This window comes from Wolffia australiana, chromosome 8 (assembly GCF_029677425.1).
Source record: "Wolffia australiana isolate 7733 chromosome 8, ASM2967742v1".
NCBI lineage: Eukaryota > Viridiplantae > Streptophyta > Magnoliopsida > Alismatales > Araceae > Wolffia > Wolffia australiana.
The window spans coordinates 15319362-15344026 of record NC_135842.1 but is presented as its reverse complement, the minus strand read 5'-3'; the positions used below and the strand labels follow the sequence as shown (position 1 = coordinate 15344026).

Here is a 24665-nt window from a genome sequence, read left to right as displayed (position 1 = left end):
GGGACATTTACGCTCACTTCACACCTATAAACACTGATAAACACTTCACTTAATATACAAACCCCCTTGGGTGGCATCTAGGGCACGGCTGGATCGGTCTACGTGCACAACCCTTGGGTTGGCCGTACTCGGAACCATGTTTTTTGTCGATAAAAAAATAAAATTAAAAAACAATAAATACGATTGTGGCTTCAATATTTTGGTAGAATATTGCATCCTTTGTCATTTTAGTATGTTTGTTAAATTATCAATTTCTATAAAAAGACAAATTGTCATGACCCAATTTCAGGCTTAGGTTTTTGTTAGGATATGGCCATGGCAGGGGATGGCCTTAGGTGTATGTTTAGGTTTTGAGAAGTCTGGTCCAGAACCAAGAACATCAATCCCTAGTGACCTACACCCTTTTAAGATGACGATCCCACTACGCATTCAAATATGTTGTTCCTGACAATTCCCTGAAAAATAAATGAATCAAAATCATAATATTATGAACATCCTTGACCTTGGATTTCATCACTTTATTAATCATGATTTAAGCATGTGAATGATCATTTAATTTTCTTAATCTTTAGCCTAACCATGTTAAATATTTTGATAATAAAAAAATACGATGGAAAATTAAGTATTAAAAAGAATTAAATTGTGTTCACAATTATTAAAAAATGGAACTTGTTTTGTGTGTCGTTGGTGCATAATTAAGTGCAGGAATCTTTTGGGACTTCTCATGGGATGTGACCAATGGGCTAGTCCCAGATTGACAATTTTATAAAACAACTAGGGAAGAATTTCATATAAAAATATTTGATGTTTTTTCGTTTAATTTTTCCAAACCATTATCTGGTAAAAAACTCTTGCGCCAGCACTTCCCAATACCTCACAAAACTGATATTGAAGGGAGGGGGTGGGCCTAGGTATCCGTACTTGGTGCTGTTGAAAGGTGAAAATACATACACCATAGGGTTCAAGTATTTATGACAAAATCCTCAAAGATCTACGGAACTTGTGTGCAAAAAAAACCCTTTCAATGAGCTCTATAAAGTCTGAAAGTCAAAGAAAATTGGGAAAAATATGTTGTAACAGGGTTTTTTAGGTATAAAATCCAACGGTCTGGAAAGAGTTTCTGTACAATAAAAACGATATCTTATGATCTGTTAGATAGATGTAAATTCTCTAATCCTTGAAATAATATCGAATATAAGTCATTTTATAATGCATTATTTTGATAAGAGTTCTAAAAGTATACATTTAAGAGGCATAAACCCAATCTTTGTAGACCTTCTCAAACGGAAGAACAAAGGACATGAGAGGATAGAAATGATGAGAACGACTACAGATCATAGTCTATAAAGTCATCTCTTGGGTTTTTGCATGCATGAAACTTTCTATAATCCACTTTTTCTTCGGATATCTTCCTTAAGAACAAGGTTCATTTTGCATTGGTCAAGGAATTTTGACAATAGTTTACTTTATATGCCTCTAATGAGATGAACTCCAACATTAGTACTAAAGGAAGTTTGAGGCTTTTAAAAATCAACTATTTTATAAATATAACTTGCTAGTGATTTTTGCTTTGTCACAATGATTTAGGGTGTACTACGGTGGAATAATTTTCATACACCATAAACTAGAAAAAATAAAAAATATAACCAAACAGGTTTTAAATATATGCATGACGGGGTGAAAAAGTTACCAGTGAATCAACTTTAAGGAAATCTTGATCAGGGAAAGCCTCAACCTTGCACTCATTTCGTCGTTGGAGTTCATCTAAACTGGACATGCATTGAAGCAAAAAATTGATCCACCGTTATTGGAAAAAAATATCCTATAGAAGGATATCAAGAGAGAAATTCAGATGATTGAAGGATGCTGCAGGAAAAATACGCAAGTTATGTTCCATAACGGTCGTTTTAATCCTCCCACGTTCAGTATAAAGAGATTTTTTGAAGAAATTTTGTTTAAGGAGATAATCATTAAACGTGATAAATGTAAGAATGTATAAAAATGAAAGACGTTGTAAAAGAGAAAATCTAGAGGACAACATTGTAGGAGGCAAACATTCTCACATTAATGCATTTTATGAGTTAGAAGTAGGGATTGGCACGCGTCATCCGTCACGTCAGTTGTCACCGTGATGGATGATGTGACGGTGATGGTGATGGTGACGGATGATGAAGTGGTCGTGATGGGGATGTGTCGGTGGCCGGGTGCCCAGGAAGCGTGACGTGACGGAACGGCCGTCACGGATGACGTCGTGACAGAATTTTTGAAAAGTTAAAACGGACAGAAATACATAAAAAAAAAATCATTATTTTTAATCTTTCCGACGGCTGAGATTTGCCATGTGACGTGGCCATCCCGATTTCCTGGCATTTTGCACAGAAGTCCCTGTTTTTTTTGCCCACACAAACCGACGCTGCCTATAAATAATTGGAGATATACCCCTCCGTTCAAGTAGGGTTTTATTCACATCACCGGTGACGCTGATGCTGTCACGGTGACGGGGACGTGACGGGATGCCCTATGGAGGGACAGTGACAAGAATGTGACAGTTTTTTTTGCATATGCTGGGACGCGTGACGGGACAGTGGCGTGACGAAAGTTTCGTCACGTCACCGTCCATCACATTTTGTCATCCGTTCCATCACGTCCGGGCATCACATCTCGGACATGGCGTTCCCTAGTTAGAAGGAAAGGGAGTCTAGTAATATCCCATCACTCTCTCGTTGGACAAAATTTCCATTCCAGGCTACAATAATTATTGTTAATACTCTTTTGCGCATTATTGTCATTTCCTGGAGAATGCCCCTGAAGCATTTGCATACAAATACAAAGAAAATACCCCATATTTATCTCTTTCTGACATGTGTAGATCAGTCATTGGTTCTGGACTGTTCATTGGATAGAGAAAGGCACTAACTAGTATGATGCTTGTCAAAGAGAGACTCATGACAATGAGGATCAAGCCAATGGCGAGGGGAGCTGTCGGACACGGCCACAGAGGCAGAGGAAAGCTCACCACAGCCAACGAGCTCGCGCAGGGTGTTGATTTTGTTCTCCCTGCCTTCTCCTGAAAACTTCTGCTCTGCCTCTTTCAGCTTGTTCTTCAGCCGTCGTCTTTGAGGAGCAGACTTCTCTTTCCTCCCCTCGGAAGAAAATTTCTCTTCCTCGGATGCCTGCCCATCAAGAAATGAAGAGATGAAAAGGGTAGGAGGCCCAGAGAAAGATATAAAAGAAAGGATAAATGATGTTGATAGGCTTGTTAATATTTCTAAAAGTATCACCAAGTATAGAGAGAACTGATGAGGAGGTGCACGAGTGGAAGTTTGGAGAGCCTGAGAATGGCACTCCAGAACATATGGGTTCAGAGAGAGAGAGAGAGAGAGAGAAAGAGATAGAGAGAGAAAGAGAGAGATAGAGAGAGAGAGAGAGATAGAGAGAGAGAATAAAAGTGTGGGGAGCCTGAGAATGGTACTCCAGATGAGATGGGGTTCAAAGAGAGAGAGAGAGAATAGAAGTGTGGGGAGCCTGAGAATGGTACTCCAGATGAGATGGGGTTCAGAGAGAGAGAGAGAGAGAATAGAAGTGTGGGAAGCCTGAGAATGGTACTCCAGATGAAATGGGTTCAGAGAGAGAGAAAGAGAGTATGGAAAGCCAGAGAATGGTACTTCTAATGAGATGGGTTCAAAGAGAGAGAGAGAGAGAGGGGGGAAGTGTGGAGATCCATAGAATAACACTTCAGAAGAAATGGGTTCAGAGAGAGATGCAGATTACCTTGGAAGGAGGCTCTGTTTGAGCGTGCTGGGAATTGAGGTCAGAGTCTTTCTTGTTCAAGTTTGGGATTACAAACCCATCGGTATCTGAGAGAGAGAATAAAACCATCAGAACCCCATGATTTAGTAAGCATAACGTATATTAAGGAGAAATCGATTACTGGGGAACTTGGCGAATGAACTCATACAAGGACTAAAAAGTTTTTCAAAGAAGCCTTCAATCCCAAGGCCAAATTTCAGACCGTCACCTATTCTGTTTTTGCAATCTAAAAAGGCTAACTCATTGTCACCCCTCTTTGTGGATAGGTGTAGTTATAGACAACATAGATCCATTTTTTGGTGAACTGGGCTCATGATCCGTGCATCATGCATCCATTTTTCTTGGAGAGAATCATCAAAAGAGGAAATTTTAAAAGCCTTTTACGACTTATTTCCGGAAACTTGAATTCTATTGCTTGTCTCCTTCTCGGGAGAGATACCTCCGATGCAAGGTTGTGTCCAAATTCATGGAATGAACAAATATATTGATTAAAATCGAAAGTTTTCATTTTAAAATTGGGCATTTTGACAAGATTGTAACAGAAGAAAAATTCGGAATTGGATCAGTAACACGACAAAAAATGTGCTTAGCCACGACCCCTTGATAACAAAAAAAATCAGTTACAAACAACATCTCAACGTTTTTTTTCCAAATTCATGCCATGCGTGTTGAAATCACGAGTGATACATGAATTGCAACGTGATTCAAAATAGCTCACTGCCATTAGAGTGCCTGTGTTTTCCCGGTGAACATGATTTGGTATCCTGTTCGGATGGCTTAACATCAAATGCATACCATTTTTCTCAGACAAACATATTTTTAATCATTAAGTTTCATTAAATATAGAAGAATCCAGGAAGAGTAGTCAAAAATCCTACTTCATCTAAGGGGTAAAGTAAGAAAAAAATATATCCAAAATTGGTTAAACTGGAGTTCTGGGAGGATGAAGCTTCATCATCATGGAGAAGCACAATAGATTTTTTTCAGGCAACTGATAAATATGTCTCTCAAACTAGTATCTCTCTCTCTCTCTCTCTCTCTCTCTCTCTCTCTCTCTCTCTCTCTCTCTCTCTCTCTCTCTCTCTCTCTCTCTCTCTCTCTCTCTCTCTCTCTCTCTCTCTCTCTCTCTCTCTCTCTCTCTCTCTCTCTCTCTCTCTCTCTCTCTCTCTCTCAACGTTCATTTCTCCTTCTTTGCCTCTCTCTATTTCTCTCCATCAACGATCCTCGCTCTTTACCACTGTTTCTCTCCCTCTCTCTCAATATTCCTCTCCATTTCTCTACCTCCATCACAATTCAATCACCTTGCCAACGGGGCCACGAAAAGAGATTGAATTTATTTTCTCACTAAGCAAGAAAAAATGTGAAAATATGAAGAAACAAAGACTTGATGCATCATAGCAGAAAAAGATTTTACCCCAGCTGTCTTCTTCCTCAGATTGGGAGGAAATAGGAGTCTGAATTGAGTCCATTCTGAGCCCACGAACGTTGAATAATTCGATCGATGTCCGTCCGTAGCCTGTAAAATTCCTTAAGACGGCAAAGATTCTTGTGGGTATTCGCGACCAATGAAATAAAGAAAAGGAGAGGTAGATGGAGAGAAACCCAAGTGAAGACAAAGATTGAACGACACCCTCCTGACGGGTTCGAGAGAGAGAGAGAGATAGTGCGAAAGATCTAGAGAGAGATAGAGAGAAATCAAGAGAAAGTTGAGAGAAACAGAGAGACCCAGATGACAGAAAAAGATTTAGCGAGAAGTAGAGAGAAAGACCGAGAGAGATCTCGTGAAAGTTTAGAGAGAGGGTAGAGAGAGAGAAAGAGAGATTGTGCGAAAGAAGTAGAGAGAAATAGAGAGATAGAGAGAGATTGAGAAAGCTAGAGAGATACCTTCACTCCCTAAATAATATAGTGCAGGGACGCGGACGGGACGGTAATTTCGTCCGTGGACGAAAAAATCATCCCGTCCAGGACTTCGGACGATTGACGAGACGAAGAATTGTCCGCCCGACCCCGGATGGGACGATTGCTTCGTCCATGGACTAAATAACCGTCCAGTCTGGAGCCTTGGACGGGAGACGGGACGGTTATTTCGTCCTGAAGGAGTATAGTATGCGCTTGACAGGTGCATTTGCCCAACGCATGTGCTGCGCCACGTGTCAATTTCTGAGTGGTCTAATGCTGACGCACACCCTGTTTCGTCCCAGGAAGTGGATGAAAAAAAATGGGATGGGACAATTTAGACGAAACCCTAAAAATTGGGATGTAAGACCGGATGAACTTCGTCCCGTCCTGTCCATTGTCCACGTCCCGGATGATCCGGAACTTTACTCCTTATGCCTTCAGCCTATTTGAGAGAAAGATAAATGGAGATTTTGGAGTGAGAGTCTTTCTATAATGTATTTTTTTTCTGCTCTCTTCCTTTTTTAACTCTACCCCTTGGAGGTCATGTTAAGGGTGTCCTCCTTGGTGGCTAGTCTAGTAACTGATGAGGTTTATATGCCTTGATATTGATATAGTTTCTTGTCTTCCACTACAGGAATTTCAGATGACCCATTCTTTTAAAGGTCAGTTTGGTGTTGATTTTACTCCGTTGTAGACGTGGCCGTTCTGTTCTTTTTGTGCGAGTTGTTCGTTCTGTTCGGTTTTCCAAACAGAATGAAAACGAATTCGATAGAACAGCGCACATACCCCTGTGCGGTTGTTTTGTTCGCTTTGTGAGAATTTTGTTCTAGTGTTGTGCAAATGTGCAAATTTGTGCGAATGTGCGAATTTTGTTCGTATAAAAAAAAACAGAACAGAGAACAAGGCCCTGTGCGGTTCTTTTGTGCGAATTTTTTGTTTGTTTCAAACGAACAGAACAGAACAACCATGTCTACTCCCTTGATATAGAATTTAATATTTTTAGGCCTTTCATCGTGTTGTCCACCTGATGTCTCTTTGATACTCCCCATTTATGCTGACCAGGGAAGCTAGTCAAGTGTGAACCATTGGTTTTTGGTAGAGTCAAACCTTTAATGTCCTTTACTATGCTGCTTCAAACCTTTAAGAGTTTTGAGCCCTTCTCAATCCATACCTTCCTTGTGTAGTTTTGGCTCTTCATTTCTCTAAATTGTGGCCACAGTCTCTCTACTCCACACATTTCTAGCAGCATGGACTATTATTATTCTGCGTTTACAATTGGGCAATCACTAATGGTTTTTAGGTGCTTGGTCTCTCCCAAATGAAAGATAGCATGTCAACCATCCTGGACTCCTGCCGAAAAGCCAGCACATTGTCTGTTTTTAAATAAAGAAGGAAAAAAATAAAATAACAGCAAGTTTCTGATTTAAGGCATGTAGTGAGAAAGGTAAAACAAGAGATCAAATGGGCCTAGAGAAATAAGGATTAAGTTAATCCTGCAGATGACCAGAAACCAAGCCTGGTGTCGTAGATAAGCCCCAAACCTTGGCCATAAAAAATGTGAATTTGTTGGCATGACTACTTTAACAGTATGCACCATTTATCAGCCAGTTGGGATCAACAATAGAGTAGGATTGACCTATTAGTACAATGACCTGGTGCTCCATATGGAGATCATACAAAATGATTTGGATCTTTATTAGATTTATAATTCTATCTGATCAGGAAGGATTGACATAGTCCATGGATCGCCCATCACATTTAACTTTTCAAATTGATTGTCATGGCAGCCCATTATGCCAAATCACATTTGAATTCAATCACATTGGATCATATCTTGATCTACAGAAAAGTACACTAGTCTACTGATTTTATGATGGACTGGATCTTGATTCATAGGGCTATTTACCCATGGTTCCCTGATCAGATTGAATTTTTTGATCTGATAGAAATGGTGACCCACTCAAAGCTCTCTTTCTGAGACTCAACATCTAGCAATAAATATACTTACTCTTCCGCTCACCATGGGTCATAGTTGATTTTTCATTCTCAAATGTATGAACCAAAGTATTTCAATATAATATGATAAATAGTTGTGGGAGGACAAAAAATTCCAGCCTTTCCAAGCTGATAAAAATAGTAATATGAAAGATTGGAAGCATGAGGAACACAGACAGCTGGAGAACCCTAAATTTTTGCCGTCCTCAACAGTAGCAGTGGCTTAACATGGAAATCAATGAATGCCCAGAGAGGAGAGAGAGGACAGTGAATGCGAAGAGGGAGAGAGAGAGAGAGAGAGAGAGAGGAAGAAGGCGAGGGAGAGGAAGAGAGGGAGGGGAGAGGGAAAGGGAGAGAGAGAGAGGCAGAGAGAAGTATAAGGAGCGAGAGGCAGAGTGAGAGGGAGTGGGAGAGGGAGAGGGAGAGAGAGAGGCAGAGAGAGAAATAGAAGGAATGAGAGGCAGAGTGAGAGGGAGTGGGAGAGGAGGAATAGAGGGAATGAGAGGCAGAGTGAGAGGGAGAGGGAGAGAGTGGCAGAGAGAAATGAAGGGAATGAGATACAGAGAGAGAGGGAGAGGGAGAGAAAAAAGAGGGAAAGGGAGAGAGAGAGGGAGAGAGAGAGAGAGAGAGAGGGAGAGAGAAAAAAGAGGGAAAGGGAGAGAGGATTGGGAGAGAAGAGAGAGAGAGAGAGAGAGAGAGAGAAAGATGGGAAAAGGAGAGAGGAAGAGAGAGGGCGACAGATAAAAAGAAGGGAAAGGGAACGAGAGGAAGAGAGGGGAAGAGAGAGAGAAAAAAGAAGGGAAAGGGAGAGAGAGGAAGAGAGGGAGAGAGGAGGAGAGAAGGGGGGAAGAGAGGGAGGGGAGAGGGTTTATGGTTTAGGCTGTGAGATAGTATAAGAAGTGTAAAGGGTGAGAGGGGGGGTGTTTGTTCGGGGTTCTTCATCTGTGATGGGATCAGACCTCCAGATCTAGAAAGCTTTTGCAGCAAACCGAAACGATTGTGGGTCCCCCAAATTCCCCCAACGCACATCCTGCGGAGAGACCAACATAAGATCATGATCTGAGCTATAACTAACAGACTGGGAGCACATAATCAGGTATAAAACACTATCTGAAACATATAACAGGAAAATTAGCCAGCTTAACAAATAAAGGATGAGAGAATCATAAAATAATGAATTCATCATCACTGAGCAGATCAGTCAAGACATGATATTTTTAACAAATAGTATCAGAGATTGTCAGATGACGAGCTGAAATACGACAAAGTGAATGGGTTGTTTAACTTTTTTTCTGAAAGATTGAATGGGCTGTTTAGTAGGATGGGGTCTCTGTATTTTCTAAAGATGAGCATGAAAAGGATTTATACGAAATGAAACATCAGATAGCACTATGCATCGCAAGTAACTAAGAAAAGTTGAAAAAATTAGGTTATTAATTCGAATCCAGGTGACTACATGGAACGAGATAATCAATTCATTATGATAGAACCCCGGAAGTAAGAGCGTAAACTTTATGAGTTAGATGGCTAGAAAAACAGGGCCCACAGAGAAATAACAGCACTGGGAAGCAGCCGATCATCAGAAGCAGAGCTGAAACATTCTAAAAATGAATAGACTGACTTATTAAACGATTAAACCTTTATAATTTCTTATATCATGAAAATAATGTAAAAACTTTGTCAAATCTATGGGTTAACTGATCCTATGAAAAAATATAATCATGGAATCAGATAAATATTTACTTAAAAAAGAGTCAGCTTAGAAAGATCATGAACTTTGGATTAGCTATAATACACCTTATCAAACTAAGATGAACAGTGGGAATAAAGCGGGTATGCAGAAAGGGCAGAATAGGATGAAGAGCTGTTATAAAGAGAATATGGTCGTATATCTATAAGATTGGGAGTTCATCTTTCCATGATAAAAATATCTCAGAATACCAGGTTTATGCCCGAGTAAATACCAGATGGGCTCACTGTGAGGTTGGGTCGTGTTGACTGACCCAACCCTTGAGTCGGCTGATCCCATCACAGATGAAGATCGGAGTCAGGTCAGGTTGAGTATGCTGACTCGATCTTACCAGAATAAGAGTGCAGATTGGGTCGGGTTACCAACCCAGTTGTCCAGCGAGCCCATTTCTTCATTTGGGTTGGCTGGGTTGGGTCAGGTTACTTGATCCGGTTGGCTTAGTAAGAATTGATGGGTACATAATAAAACTTAGGTAAAGAACAGATACAATTAAAATGTATAATTCGTGCTGTTTCTTTTATTCAAAAAAATAATTAGCAGTACTACAAGACAACTCAGTCGACCTGAACTTGAGGGCACTTGGCCATCGGGTCAATCCTGGTGGGGTCTGCAAACTAAACCGAATTCAACCCAATTCAGAGGGTGGATAGGCTGTAGGGCTGACCTGGATTGGGTTGGCCAACCGGACCCAACCATTACGACAACTCACCTGACCCAACCAAATGGGGACAAAGGTTCGGCCAACCAAAGGTTGAGTTAACTTTGAGTTGGGTCAACTGGCCAACCCAACGTGACTACCTGACTCTGACCCTGGTCATGCAAAACCCTAGTCATTAAGAACGCCAAATAGCTTGTGAAAGATGCAAAACTCAAGTCATCAACATCAACAAACCTTAATTTATCGGCTGATTCAGCTTTCCTTGAATAGTCATTAGTGGAAGATAAATCTATGAGAAAGACATTTATCCCCTCACGATTCATCAAAAAACACAACCATCTAATAAAAGAAGAAAACTTTTTGCTTCCTACCAATCCACCGGCCAAAAAGCAAAACTCATGTCAAGATACTGATTCAAGTTTTCAAGCAGAGTCATCAATGGGACATAAAAAATATATATTTATTTATTTATTTATCCCCTCATGATTCATCAAAAAGCAAAACCCTCCACTAAAAGAAAAAAAACTTTTTGATTCGTACCTATCCACTGGCCAATTGAAGGGTGGAAATAGGCCAAAAGCCCAGCTCCAAGGGATGCAAAAACCAGGGAGGATCCACATCTGACCGTTGCGCCAGAGACCTTCTTTCGAAGGCATTTAAGCTTCTCTCCTGTACTAGCATCAGCATCTATTTCATCTTCAGACCTTCGAATCAAGCATCTGTAAACATCAATGCCCACTTGGACAGTCCATGATGCCGCCAATGCCAAACAATGCGCTGCGTGAAAAGATAAGGATATTCAATGCACAAGAAATCTCATTCTCTCTAATGCTTTCTCTTTATTTATCTCTCTATCTTTCTCGATTTCTTCCTCTCTCTTTCTCTTTCACTTCCTCACTCTATCTCTCTTTCTCTCGATCTATTCCACGTTCTCTCTCTCTCTCTCTCTCTCTCTCTCTCTCTCTCTCTCTCTCTCTCTCTCTCTCTCTCTGTATCTGAGATGATTTCAGCAGGAAAAGAGAAGGGATTAAAGGAGAATGAAACCTTTGAATGTAGTCCTCCCGACACTGAAGATGAAGACAGCAACTGGCATTCGTCTTAAGGCCTTACGTTTAGCTGATCTGGAGGCGTCTGCAAATCCATCAAATCAAAAACGCTGTAGGAATACCTAGAAAAGATGGAAGAGAGGGCAATGTCTTTTTTTTAGATACATTGGCCATGAAAAGAGGAATAACACATCCTCCTTAATGATCGAATGCAAGAAATGGAGAACGTATTTCCTCCCTTTCTCCAAATATATATCTACATCTATCATGTATATATCTGTGTTCATGATCATCGATATTGGAAAAAGTTTACCAAAAAACAGTTACCCGACTACAAAGAGATAGACTCCCCCTAGATTTATAAAATGGATCTCTTAATGTCTATCAAGAAATTTAAAATAGCAGAGATGCGATTCAAATAATGAGATTGTTTTCAATAAATACCAGAAAACAGCAAGACCAGTTCATCTTCAAGTTGAAATTCAATCGCCATATATATAATACGAGAATGAATGGAATGAGACGAAAAAAAGTATAAAAAAAAATTCATCCTCTGATGATAAACATATTTTCCACGATTCAAGGGTCTGCTCAATTAGAGTGATAGATGCCATTTAGTTCTTAATCCACAAGAAAGACATCCAGTTGAGGCCCATGCGAACAGGGAATACTGTTATTAGATATTAATTAACATATAATACACAACCATATCAAAAGTATATTGATGAAAACAGAAGTGCAAGATCTTAGTCTTTTTTGTTGAAGATAAAGGATGTTTCCCCAATTGGGCTTCCCACTCCTATTTAAGGGCAGGGAACTCTCACTTGTAAGTCAGTTTGGCATTGTATCTCTTCTACGAATAGCGCACCACAAAAAAAAACTAATTAACTGTGCGCAAAAATTAACTCCAAAACATTAGTTAAGCATGGCTAGTGAATAAATATAATTTAAACATTTTCTAAAAATATATTATTTTCAGTAGGAAGGTCAACCTTTCAGAAGTTTCCACGCCATTCTCCGTGAAACATAATGGACAGCAAGTCGCTCAAACATTCGCCTTGTTGTGACAACCGATGACTATAGATTAGAAACCCAATAAACAGTTAAAAAATTACCCTAAGCCTTCATTTTTTGCAATGTAGAAAATAAGATGAATAAAAGTTTTTGTGGAAAAGATACATGACAGCCCATGATACCGGTCCTCTACATCAAATACAAGCGGAGGCAAAGGACGGGACATCCAGAGATGCAGACTACGGAGTCAGTGGTCAACATTGGTCACAGCAAAGGTCAACCAAGGGCTGACCCAAAGTTGACTGTGTAAACCCTAGAGGGTCTGGGGGAGAAGAGAGGTTGAAGGAGAATAGAATGTAATGACATAATGAATGAGAGTTACAAGAGGGGTATATATACCCTTAAGAGATAGAATAGAGAATAGGGAATAGGGCTAATGGGCTTATAGAACAGGGCCCATTAGCCCATAGAGGACATGTCTCACTAACAGCCCCCCGCAAGCGAAGTGTGGATATCGTCCATACCGAGCTTGGATACTGCACGCTGCAAGAGAGGCCTGGATAGGCCCTTGGTAAGCACATCAGCAGCTTGATCAGAGGAAACAACAAAATCAAGGTCAAAGATGCCCTCGTCAACCCGCTCCTTGAAGAAGTAGCGGTCACGTTCCATGTGCTTGATCTTTCCCTGCTGGCCCGGATTCTTGGCCAGTGCAATTGCCGACTTGTTGTCACAGAAGAAGTGAATCGGGCCGGCATACTCAACCCGTAGGTCATGGAGTATCCCATAGATCCACTGAGCCTCCGAGGCCCCATCAGCAAGCGCTCGGTACTCGGCTTCGGCACTAGAGCGGGACACTTTGTCCTGCTTGCTGCTTTTCCAACTAACCAGGCTGCCGAAGACGAAGGTGCAGTACCCGGTCGTGGAGCGATAATCAACAAGGGACCCCCCGAAGTCTGCATCGGTGTAGACCTTCACCGTCCGGTCCGAGCTGCAAGGAAAGAGTACACCCTTCCCTGGACAGCCCTTCAGATACGCAAGTACCCGAGTGACCGCCTGGCGATGAATGGCGTGTGGATCATGCATGAACTGGCTCAGGAGGTTGACGGCGAAGCTGATGTCGGGCCGAGTGTGCGTCAAGTAGATCAATTTTCCCACAATCTGCTGGTACTCATAGTGATCCACTGGAGGCGAGTCCTCCCCCTTCCCCAATTTTACGTTAGGGTCGAGGGGAGTGCTGGCTGGCGCGCACTCCGTCATGCCGGTCAAAGTCAACAAGTCCATGCAGTACTTCTGCTGGGAGACGAAGATACCCCGAGGGGAGTAAGCAACTTCAAGGCCAAGGAAGTACCGAAGTTGGCCCAAGGCCTTGATCTCGAACTCCTTAGCCAAAGCGGCAGCAAGACGTGTAGTTTCGACCATATCAGACCCCGTCAGCAGCATATCATCCACATAGACAGCAAGAATGGAGACACCACCGGACGAATGCCGGAAAAACAGGGTGGCATCCCCATTACTCTGGGTGTATCCCTCAGCCTTCATGACAGAGGCGAAGCGACCGAACCACATCCGTGGGGACTGTTTCAGTCCATAGATAGACTTACGCAGTCGACAGACGGTGCCCGGCGGGCCGAGAGGATAGCCCGGAGGCTGCTGCATGTAGACCTCCTCAGTCAGATCCCCGTGCAGGAAGGCGTTCTTCACATCGAACTGTCGAATTACCCACTGGAAGTGAGCCGCCAATGCCAAGAGAAGACGGATAGTCTCCATCTTCGCCACCGGAGAAAAGGTCTCGAAGTAGTCGACGCCATAAGCTTGGGTGAACCCCCGAGCCACAAGTCGAGATTTGTGACGCTCGAGTGTCCCATCTGCATGGTGCTTCTTAGCGTGGACCCACTTGCACCCCACCGCCTTCTTTCCAGGAGGAAGAGGGACGATATCCCAGGTACGATTCTTGAGCAAGGACTGCATCTCCTCGTCCATCGCCGCTTTCCAATGAGGAGAAGCGATAGCATCGGTGATGCGGCGAGGGATGGGATCCGATTCGATGCGGGAAAGAAACAGCCGGTAGGGGGTACTCAGCCGTCGAGAGATACATAATGAGACATGGGATAAAGGGGAGTGCGGGTGCACTTGCGAACCCTTTGCGAAGGCGATGGGCCAGCCAAGATGATCATCGTTGCCATCGGAGGAAGGAGGTCCATCGCCGGAAGAAGAGGGAGCGGAAGCATGAGTAGGAGGAAAATCAGGAGAACAGTCATGAAAAGAATCCTCGTCGGGAGTCGGCAATGACTCGCCGAGAGGAGAGGAAGTGTCAACCATCGGAGAGGAAGAGGCCTCAGGAGGAGACCAAGAGGGAGCGACATTGAAGTCGGGAATAGGAGGTGCTGGAAGAACCTCAAGAGATGACGAAGAGGACTGGAGGGTCAAAGGAAGATAGATCATGAGACGATGACACGGTCGGAGCAGTGGGCTCATTGGACGGAACCGGTTCCAAGTGGGGAACGAAGGATCCTCATCCAACGGAAGGCGGGGTGAGGAAGAATAATCTCCGGAGTAGGGCTCGTTCTCGGCACAGGTAACATTCGCCGAAACGAAGAACCGCCTGGAAGGCAGATGATAGCACCGGTACCCTTTTTGGAGAGTCGAGTACCCCACAAACACACACCGTAGAGCTTTAGCATCCAGCTTCGTCAAGGTCGGTGAAGTATCGTGGACGTACGCCGTGCATCCGAATACCCGTGGAAGAAGGCCGGTCGTCAATGGAACCCCCGGCAACGCCGCACCGAGACGGTCACGAGGCGAAGCAAAGACGAGGGATGGGGATGGGAGGCGATTGATGAGATGGGTGCTCGTCAAAATCGCCTCACCCCAATATGTCCACGGAACCGTATAATTCTCCAAGAGTGTCCGAGCGGTCGAGGTCACATAGCCGATCCGCCTTTCTGCCATACCGTTCTGCTCGGTGTAGCAACACATGAGGACTCGTGCAAGATCCCTCTTTCCGCAAAGAACGCATCGAGGTCGGCATTGAAGAAGTCACGGGCATTGTCCGACCGGAAGCGCTGAATGCCACGGCCAAACTGGGTCTGGATCATGGCACAAAAATGTCGGACAGACCCTGACACATCGGACTTGGCCCGAAGTAGATACGTCCACGTGCACCGGGTGGCCTCGTCAACAAAAATCAGAAAGTACCGATGACCCTGCAGGCTCGGTTTGGGGGCCGGTCCCCAGACATCGCTGTGAATGCGGAGGAGTGGCGTCGAGGTATGAGACTGAGATGAGGGAAAAGATGACCGGCGGTGTTTAGCCAACTGACAAGCCTCACACACAATAGTCTTCGGGTCCAAACCCACAAACAAAGTCGGAAACAAACGCTTTAAAATAGCAAATGACGGATGCCCGAGGCGCTGATGCGTCAGATGTAGTCGACCCTCCGCTGCTCATCGGCCGGCGAAGACTGGGCTGCACCCGGACGCACTGCGAGGTCTCCAATTCGCCAAGCAGCAGAGACCCGTGCACGAGTCTAACGGGTGTAGTTCTCACCACCTCGTTAGACAGAGACATTCCGTCAGGTGGCAGGTGAAAAGAACAAGACACAGAATCAACAAGACGCTGAGGGGACATCAAAATGGCTCGCAGCAACGGAACATGCAGAACCCTTTGAACCACTCCCAGACCATCGATGTAGACTGCCCCAATACCCGCCACGGAAGACGCCCACCACCCGCAGTAAGAACAGTGCGGCCCCACCATGTCGCCAGATGCGAGACAAACCGGTGGTTGAAGGGGGTCATATGTTCCGTTGCCCCCGAGTCAATTACCCAAGTCGTCTCCGCAACCAGGGGAGCCGTAAAGGCGGTATGACCACAGTACCACTCCGTAGTGGGTAGGGTAGAGCACGCACCAAAGAAAGACGAGGAGGGCACCGAGGTGGATGTCTGAAGAGCAGAGAGCTGGGACGTGAGCCGAGCAAGCTCGGCCTGCACACGGTCAAACTGTTCTGCCATAACATGCTGAGAAGCGCCGGAAGTAGACTGAGCAAGCAAAGCCGACTCTTTCTTCTTCTTCTTCTTCTGTTCAGCGAAGTACTTCTTCCGACAGCGGGATTCCACATGACCAATCTTGCTGCAGTAGGAACAGACCGGGGCAGCGCCTTCCTGGGTCGATGCAGGGATGGAGGAGGGCCGTCGAGTCCCGTGGATCCTCGGAAGCTTGACGGCCAAACTTCAGGATATGACTCTCCTCTTCTTGAAGCTCTTTCACCAGCTCGGAAATGGTGGGCAGACCCTCCGTGCGGTACATGGCAGCGCGTCGGATGTGCTCATATTCTCGATTCAGCCCCCTGATGAAGCCCAGCAAGCGAAGACGTAGCGTATGTTGATACATTAGGCTGGAGGTGTCCGGAGGGAGGTAGTGATCAACCTCATCCCAGATGCGTTTGTGGGCCAGGGCATACTCCATAATGGACATGGATCCCTGGCGGAGGGAATATGCCTGGTCCACTAAGTCAAGGAGACGCCAATTGTCCCCATCTTTGCCGCAAAAGAGGTTTGCTTGATCCCAAAAACCCTTAACCGTGGCCTGGTGAGGAAATGTGTCCGCAAACTCCGGAGTAAGGTGTGAAGAAGCCAATTTAAGATAAAGTGCTCCTCCGCATCCCAGGCAGCATAGTGAGGGTGGGAGGTCGAAAGAGCTGGAGCCGTGCAATGCTTGAAGAGTTGTCGAGCTCTCAGCGTAGACTCGACGAAGCGGCTCCATTTCAGAACATTGGGCCCGGAAAGACGCCCCGCGTCGGGTGGATGCGGTAGGGGATTAACCACTTTATGGGAAAGCGGTTTTTCGAGGAAGTCGGCGTCAGAGAATTCGTCGGCCGTGACGGTGGCAGCAGACTTGTCATCAGCCATGGCTTGGACAGACGGCTTCGACACACAGCAGACGGCTCACTGGGCAGTCGACGACACCAGATCTTCAGCAGAGCCGTGCAATGCTCGGGATGTCGCGGTTCCACCTGCGCGGTCAGGTGGCGGGGGTCGAGGCAGCGCCTCGGCTCGGGCGGAGCCCCGAAACCTAGACGAAATCGGAGAAGCCGCGCCACGAAATCTAGACGAAATCGCAGAAGCAGAGTGTTAGTCTGTGCGCTGCGGGCGGCGCGGACGGCGGGCTGCTAGCTGGGCAAACGGCGGCCTGCGGGCGTAATGCACAGCAGATGGGTGCACAGCAGAGGTCGGACGGCTGGCCGCGCGGACTGCTGGCTGCGGGCGGACGGTTGCGCGGACGGCTGCCTGCGGGCGGACGGCGTCGCGAATGGCTGGCCGCGCGAACTGCTGTCTGCGGGCGGACGGCTGGGCGGACGGCTGCCTTTGGGCGGACGTCCGCGCGGACTGTTGCCTGCGGGCGGACGGCTACGCGGAAGTTGCGGCGCGCGGACTGCTGTCTGCGGGCGGACGGCCACGCGGACTGTTGCCTGCGGGCGGACGGCCGCGCGGAAGCTGCGGCGCGCGGACTGCTGTCTGCGGGCGGCGGTCTGTGTGCGGCTAGGGCTGCACACAGGCTGGATGGCGAACACGACTAGAGTCGTGTACCCGGAGGATGATGTCAAGTCCTCCACTAGGATCAAGAGCTTGAGCTCTGATACCATGTAAACCCTAGAGGGTCTGGGGGAGAAGAGAGGTTGAAGGAGAATAGAATGTAATGACATAATGAATGAGAGTTACAAGAGGGGTATATATACCCTTAAGAGATAGAATAGAGAATAGGGAATAGGGCTAATGGGCTTATAGAACAGGGCCCATTAGCCCATAGAGGACATGTCTCACTAACAGACTGCATAAAAGAGCGCAGAGGATCATCACGTGAATCGGCATGTGACGACTTACGAATAAAAGGACCACGTCAGACTCATTTAGGGGAAGAGTGAAAGAAAAGCCCATTAGATAATAATGGCGGGAGAATAAGGATATAAGGAGAGGGAGGGGAATGATCAGAGGGGGTCTTTTGAAAGGGGATTTCAAGAATCAGTTGGTGAGTCCCTCCCTCGCAGTATGGGGCTGCATTCGGCCAGGCAACGAGGAGGGCAACAGCTCAAGATTCTGAGATCTCTGTCGGAGGTGCAATCGACATGATCAGTCTGCAGCTCGAACAAGCACAGCAGAGGATCTCCACATAGCAGGTGCATGTGTGTTCTGTTCTTTCGATTGATACCCTTTTAGATACTGTCATATCATACTGATATGATTCTATACCCCCAAGCGTATCTTTAGTATTTTAACTCATTTGGGCCACTTTGGTCATTTGATGTTTAGGATAGATTGTTTCCTTTCTCTATATATATATGCAGCCCTCCCTTTTAGGAGGGCAGTCACGAATTATGGTAAAATCGGCCTCTTGGCTCACAATCTTAACCCTACCCGTCTTGACCATCCAGTGATACCCTATTCCTCGTGATCATCTCATCGGATCTTCAGCAGACTCCCCCCCAATTCAATACCTACCTCTCCCAATCGGTTCTTCTCTAGTCTTCAACAATCCCCCTCCCCAGAATCATCAACCTCTCACCGCATATTTAGACGACTCATCCCTGGTAAATCCTTGCCTCCTCCACTCGACCTCTCATCGGATTATTCCCATTCTACTCTCCAACCCCAGGAACATCTAACTCGCATTCCTCTATTCCCCTTCCTCATATAAACCTATATCAAGATCCGTATCGGACACTTAAAACTCTCAAACATCTAAGACGTAATTAATAATAAAACAAAAAATAACAGGAAACCAAGACGTCATCAAAATGAGATCATCGTATATATAGAAAATAGCACATAGTATCAAATATATCTAATATCCTACAAAAGAAAACTGAGTATAATTTAGAGATTATCTTCAATCAAAAAAAAATTTAGAGGTTCTCAGAAAGTGCTCATGAACTGGGAAAATTTTCTCCTATCCTCTATATAACTAATTATTAAAAAAATAGGAAGTTAAAAATACTTTGTCCATCGATTTCAATCACAACTTTTTATCATTTATTCATCTTTTACCTTTATTGAAACCTCCATAAAGAAATGAACAAAAGTTTGCATCAAGGATAAGCAAATCAAACAAGAAGTCATCAGCTTTAAATTAGATCAATTTTAAAAAACTACGGAAACAAAGCTGGAAAAGCAAAGATGCACATACCTCACGAGCAATCTGCCTCAAAGATTTCTTGAAGGGTGCGACGAAATCTATAGATTCGTCTTTGGGAGGATCATCCTCGAAATCATCTTCATCAGCCGCAGAAAAATGATTTTCCAAAAGAGGCAAATAACACACCACTAAGGATCTCAGAGAGGTTATTGCAAAAGATTTCAGCCCAAACGCTGAAAACAAAGGCTTCAGTTGAATGGGATATTCTTTTGTCGCATAGTTGACAGAACCAATAAAAGATGTTCTTCCAGAAGGCACGTTTTCGCGTAAACTCGGAATTTGATCTTCTGTCCATGCCACTCCAGCATCACACCAGGCCACGGATGTCCCACTATAAAAAAAAATTAAGAAAAAGATAAGCTCAAAGATAGAATCTTTCCTTCTCTCTCGTCCCACGAGATCTGGTTCCCTCTATCTCATTCTCTCTATCTATCACTTTCTCATTATATCTCTTTCTTTCTCTCTCTATCTTTTCATGCCGTTGCAGTATCAAACTCTGCCACGGATGTCCCATTTTAACAGAGAAATGAGAAAAAAATAATTTTTTAAAATACTATCCTTATCTGTTCATCACTCTCTCTCTCTATCCCTTGTTTCTCACACTACCTCTTTCACTCACTCTATCTCCTTCACTCTCTCTATCTGCTTCTCGCTCTATCCATTTGTTTATCATTATAACTCCGTCTCCCTTTATCTGTTTCTTGCTCTATCTCTCTCTACTCTATCTGTCTTTCTGTTCCTCGTTCCATCTCTTTTTTCTATTGCAAAAACTAATTTATCTCTCTCTTGCTCTTTCTTTCTCACTCACTCTCTTTCTCTGTTTCTCAATCTCTCTCTTACTTGTTCAATCTCTCTCTTTCTTGGTCGATCTCTATCTGATTATCCTTCCCTCTCTACCACTATATCTCTCTCTTTCTTCCTCACTCCATCTCTCTCTGTCACTAAAACACAAAAAAGATGAAACATTCATTGGCCCAAAAAGTTGACCATGAAAAGGAAGACAGATATCGCAAAGTTGTCGCATAAACGCAAAATAAAACTAAACAATTCACTATCTAAAATCATCCCCTGGTTTGGTTTTCCCAGAGGCAATCAACAAATCTACTACAAATGGGAATATCACGAAAACAACCAGATTAAGAATTAACAAACTAAAAATGCAAAATTCATCAAACCCCAAGAGGCTGAAAACTCAAGGCGGTCGACTTTTCATGAGAAGAAACGCACCTGAAGATCCCACCAGAGGAGAAGGGTCTGGAAGCCGCCGCAGCGATGGTGGCAGCGGCAGTAGCCGAGAGCAAACCGCATGGATAGACAGATTTGGATGATAAACTATAGCCCGAATTGCTCTTTTTGATAAAATCAAGAATCAAAGCCACACCCGCCATTGTATACCCTTCTCAAAGACGATTCTTCTTCCGATTAGATATCGCCCAACCGGCTGAGCGCAGGAAGAGAGGGAGTGATTTTCGCCCTCCAGTCTCCTCCTCCGGGCTTCTTCAGAAATGGAACAAATTAAACTAAACTTCCAAGTTTCATTGTTAGACAATGTTAAAATAGTGGAAAGTATTAAGTTATTTATAAATGGTAAGCTTTGTGGTGAAAAAAGTTCAATGAAAGAATAGTGTTAGTCAAAAAGCTGAATATCAGAAGTTGAGTTTTGCAAGATTGAGGTATTTGGTCCCTTGTTAGCATTATCATGACAAGTTCTTATAAACTGTAAATCTTGGTGTGAAAAAAGTTCAATTAAAGAATAGTATTTGTCCAAAAAGCTGAATATCAGAAGTTGAGTTTTGCACGATTGAGGTATTTGGTCCCTTATTATCATTATCATGGCAAAATCTTACAAACTGTAAGTCTTGGTGTGAAAAAAGTTCAATTAAAGAATAGTATTTGTCCAAAAAGCTGAATATCAGAAGTTGAGTTTTGCAAGATTGAGGTATTTGGTCCATTATTAGCATTATCATGTCAAGTTCTTATACATTGTAACTCGTGGTGGTGAAAAAATTCAGGTAAAGAACGGTATAGTAGAAAAGGCTGAATACCAGAAGTTGATTTTTGCAAGATTAAGGTATCTGGTCCCTTATTAGCATTGTCATGTCAAGTTCTTATAAATTGAAACTCTTGGTGGTGAAAAAACTCATGTGAAGAATGGTATTGAACAAAAAAATGAATATCAGAAGTTAAGTTTTGCAAGATTGAGGTATTTGGTCCCTTATTAGCATTCTCATGCCGAGTTCTTATAAATTGCACCTCTTGGTGGTGAAAAACTTCAGGCGAAGAATGGCATAGTACAGAAGGCGGAATATCAGAAGTTGAGTTGTGCAAGATTGAGGTATGTGGTACCTTATTAAAATTGTCATGCCAAGTTCTTATAAATTGTAAATATTGGTGGTGAAAAAATTCAGGCAAGAATGGTATAGTACAGAAGGCTGAAAATCAGAAATTGAGTTTTGCAAGAGTAAAGTATTTGATCGCTTACGAACATTGTCATGTCAAATTCTTATAAATTTTAAGCATTGATGGTAAAAATAATCCAAGTATATAATGGCAGAGTCCAAAAAGATGAATATCAGAAGTTGAGTTTTGCAAGAGTAAAGTATTTGATCTCTAACAAACATTGTCATGTCAAGTTCTTATAAATTTTAAGCATTGGTGGTAAAAATAATCCAAGTATATAATGTCATAGTCCAAAAAGATGAATATCAGAAGTTGAGTTTTGCAAGAGTAAAGTATTTGATCTCTAACAAACATTGTCATGTCAAGTTCTTATAAATTTTAAGCATTGGTGGTAAAAATAATCCAAGTATATAATGTCATAGTCCAAAAAGCTGAATATCACTAGTTGAGTTTTGCAAGAGTGAAGTATTTGGTCCCTTACTGACATTGGCATGTCAATTTCTTATAAATTTTAAGCATTGGTGGTAAAAATAATCCAAGTATATAATGTCATAGTCCAAAAAGCTGAATATCACTAGTTGAGTTTTGCAAGAGTAAAGTATTTGGTCCCTTCCTAACATTGGTATATCAATTTCTTATAAATTTTAAGCCTTGGTGGTAAAAACAATCAAAGTATAGAATGTCATAGTCCAAAAAGCTGAATATCAGAAGTTGAGTTTTGCGAGAGTGAAGTATTTGGCCCCTTACTGACATTGGCATGTCTATTTCTTATAAATTTTAAGCCTTGGTGGTAAAAAAAATCCAAGTATATAATGTCATAGTCCAAAAAGCTGAATATCACTAGTTGAGTTTTGCAAGAGTAAAGTATTTGGTCCCTTCCTAACATTGGTATATCAATTTCTTATAAATTTTAAGCCTTGGTGGTAAAAACAATCAAAGTATAGAATGTCATAGTCCAAAAAGCTGAATATCAGAAGTTGAGTTTTGCGAGAGTGAAGTATTTGGCCCCTTACTGACATTGGCATGTCTATTTCTTATAAATTTTAAGCATTGGTGGTAAAAATAATCCAAGTATAGAATGTCATAGTCCAAAACGCTGAATATCAGAAGTTGAGTTTTGCAAGAGTGAAGTATTTGGTCCCTTCCTGACATTGGCATATCAATTTCTTATAAATTTTTATCCTTGGTGATAAAAACAATCCAAGTATAGAATGGCGTAGTCCAAAAAGCTGATTATCAGAAGTTGAGTTTTGCAAGAGCGAAGTATTCGGTCCCTAACTATCATTGTCATGTCAAGTTACGAATTGCAAGCCTTTGTGGGGAAAAAAATCAAAGTAAATAATGGTATAGTCCAAAAAGCTGAATATTAGCAATTGAGTCATAGAAGAGTCAAGTATTTGATTCCCCACTCAGATAATCATTTCAAATTATAATAAATTGTAACCTTGGTGGTGAAAAAATCCAATTAAAGGGTGGTGGAGTCCAAAAAGGTGAATATCAGAACTTGAGTTATGTGGGACAATGGCCCATTGTCTATGCATATTGGCTTAGGTTGTGAAAATGCCTATTTATGAGTATTGGCAGTTGGGATTTTCAAGGCAATTGCTTTTTTGGTTTGGGTTGTGAAAATGGTTTCGGTTACTTTTGCAGTCCAAATGTCCAATCACATTCTGGTAGAGTCTGTAATATAGAAATCAGAAGTTGAGTTTTCCAGCCATTATACCATCGTCTAAAAAATAAATTTTGATATTGATTCAAATTACCCAAATAAATCATGGTGCAGTTGAAACTTTTGAATATCAAAATTTCAGTTTTTCAAGTCAAAAGTTCATTTTTTATGTGTAGTAACTTTGGTATAAAAATTGTCCAATTAACTCCTGGTAGACTTTAAAAATATGAATATAAGTTTAGTTATGGAAGTCACTATAGCATTACTTATGTTATGTTAAGAAATTTTCCATATTAAACAAAAATTTCCCTAAAACTAAGTATTTTATTTTCTTATATTACTTGTATGCATGGGTAAAATTTTCTCTATCCTTATACGTAGGGAATTTCTCCCTTACCTTGGTTATAAATAACTATGCAAAGGAGAAGAAGAATACAGTACACCACGATACAGATGATATAAAGAGAACAAACTTAGAAAAGGGAGAGAAAGTTTTAAAAAATAAATTAGCTACAAAATTACATGAGGGAGTAGAATAAAGAAATTTGCCATCAATCTATGAAGATTTATGGTCTCTTGTTTAAGTAACAGAATAGAAATTACAAAAATAAATGAACATAATAAAACATAAAATTGAGTAATTTCAAGATAGATTTGATATTCTAGACAGTAATTTATATTTGTCATATTTTTCTTTGTTAGCATATGTATCTTCAAAATGTATTTCAAATATTCTGATAATTTAAATTTATCTCACACTTGCTTATTTTGAATGTCCTTTTGGAATCATAACTTCTGGATGTCTATTGTCTAAATTGGTTGAAATACAGGAGGATTATTTGTATACTTTGAAGCTAACTTATAAATATAGTATTTCAAGCTTGTACAGGTCGACCTTCATACTGTGAAGGATTTAATTCCACACACGAGTAACTTGAGTGTGCATAAATTTTATAGATTTTAAGAAATTTTATTGAGATTTATTGAGATCATTTTCCTTCAATTTTATTTTTATTTATTATATTCATTATTTTTTAATATATTACTAATGTTTGATCTTATTCAAACATTGACACATTTTAGATTTTAGGTCCACCATAAGCCACCTTGTTGAAGAGAAATTAAGATTTAGTGATACATATACACACACGCGCGCGCGCGCACACACACACATATATATTTATTGATATTTTCAAAGAAATATTTTTCTCGTGTCCAAAACTTTAAAATTGTATT

General features: G+C 42.3%; 2 protein-coding genes across 2 annotated transcripts; both read right to left on the bottom strand.

Annotated features, from left to right (window-relative positions):
* Positions 1–389: 389 nt before the first annotated feature.
* On the bottom strand, positions 390–5685 carry LOC144706955 (uncharacterized). Its single transcript, XM_078580051.1, has 5 exons — positions 5225–5685; positions 3772–3857; positions 3017–3173; positions 1691–1764; positions 390–455 (listed from the first exon to the last, which is right to left on the bottom strand). Exons 1-5 carry the CDS (start codon positions 5277–5279, stop codon positions 405–407), a joined length of 423 nt encoding a protein of 140 aa, XP_078436177.1. The 5' UTR covers positions 5280–5685; the 3' UTR covers positions 390–404.
* Positions 5686–7745: 2060 nt separating this feature from the next.
* LOC144706494 (isopentenyl-diphosphate delta-isomerase) lies at positions 7746–20889 on the bottom strand. Its single transcript, XM_078579475.1, has 6 exons — positions 20588–20889; positions 19352–19691; positions 12151–12235; positions 11157–11243; positions 10653–10889; positions 7746–8734 (listed from the first exon to the last, which is right to left on the bottom strand). Exons 1-6 carry the CDS (start codon positions 20746–20748, stop codon positions 8658–8660), a joined length of 987 nt encoding a protein of 328 aa, XP_078435601.1. The 5' UTR covers positions 20749–20889; the 3' UTR covers positions 7746–8657.
* Positions 20890–24665: the final 3776 nt, after the last annotated feature.

What these genes read in the sequence shown, in the direction of transcription:
- LOC144706955 (XM_078580051.1), bottom strand. Translation starts at nt 5,279, where the DNA reads ATGGACTCAATTCAGACTCCTATTTCCTCCCAATCTGAGGAAGAAGAC. An exon ending in TGAGGAAGAAGACAGCTGGG is followed by an intron (nt 3,858 to 5,224) that starts GTAAAATCTTTT and finishes TCTCTCTCTCAG; the next exon opens with ATACCGATGGGTTTGTAATC. An exon ending in TCCTTAAAGTTGATTCACTG is followed by an intron (nt 456 to 1,690) that starts GTAACTTTTTCA and finishes TTTATTTTTCAG; the next exon opens with GGAATTGTCAGGAACAACAT.
- LOC144706494 (XM_078579475.1), bottom strand. Translation starts at nt 20,748, where the DNA reads ATGGCGGGTGTGGCTTTGATTCTTGATTTTATCAAAAAGAGCAATTCG. An exon ending in TGAGGCAGATTGCTCGTGAG is followed by an intron (nt 12,236 to 19,351) that starts GTATGTGCATCT and finishes TCTAATCTATAG; the next exon opens with TCATCGGTTGTCACAACAAG. An exon ending in CGGGAGGACTACATTCAAAG is followed by an intron (nt 10,890 to 11,156) that starts GTTTCATTCTCC and finishes CTTTTCACGCAG; the next exon opens with CGCATTGTTTGGCATTGGCG.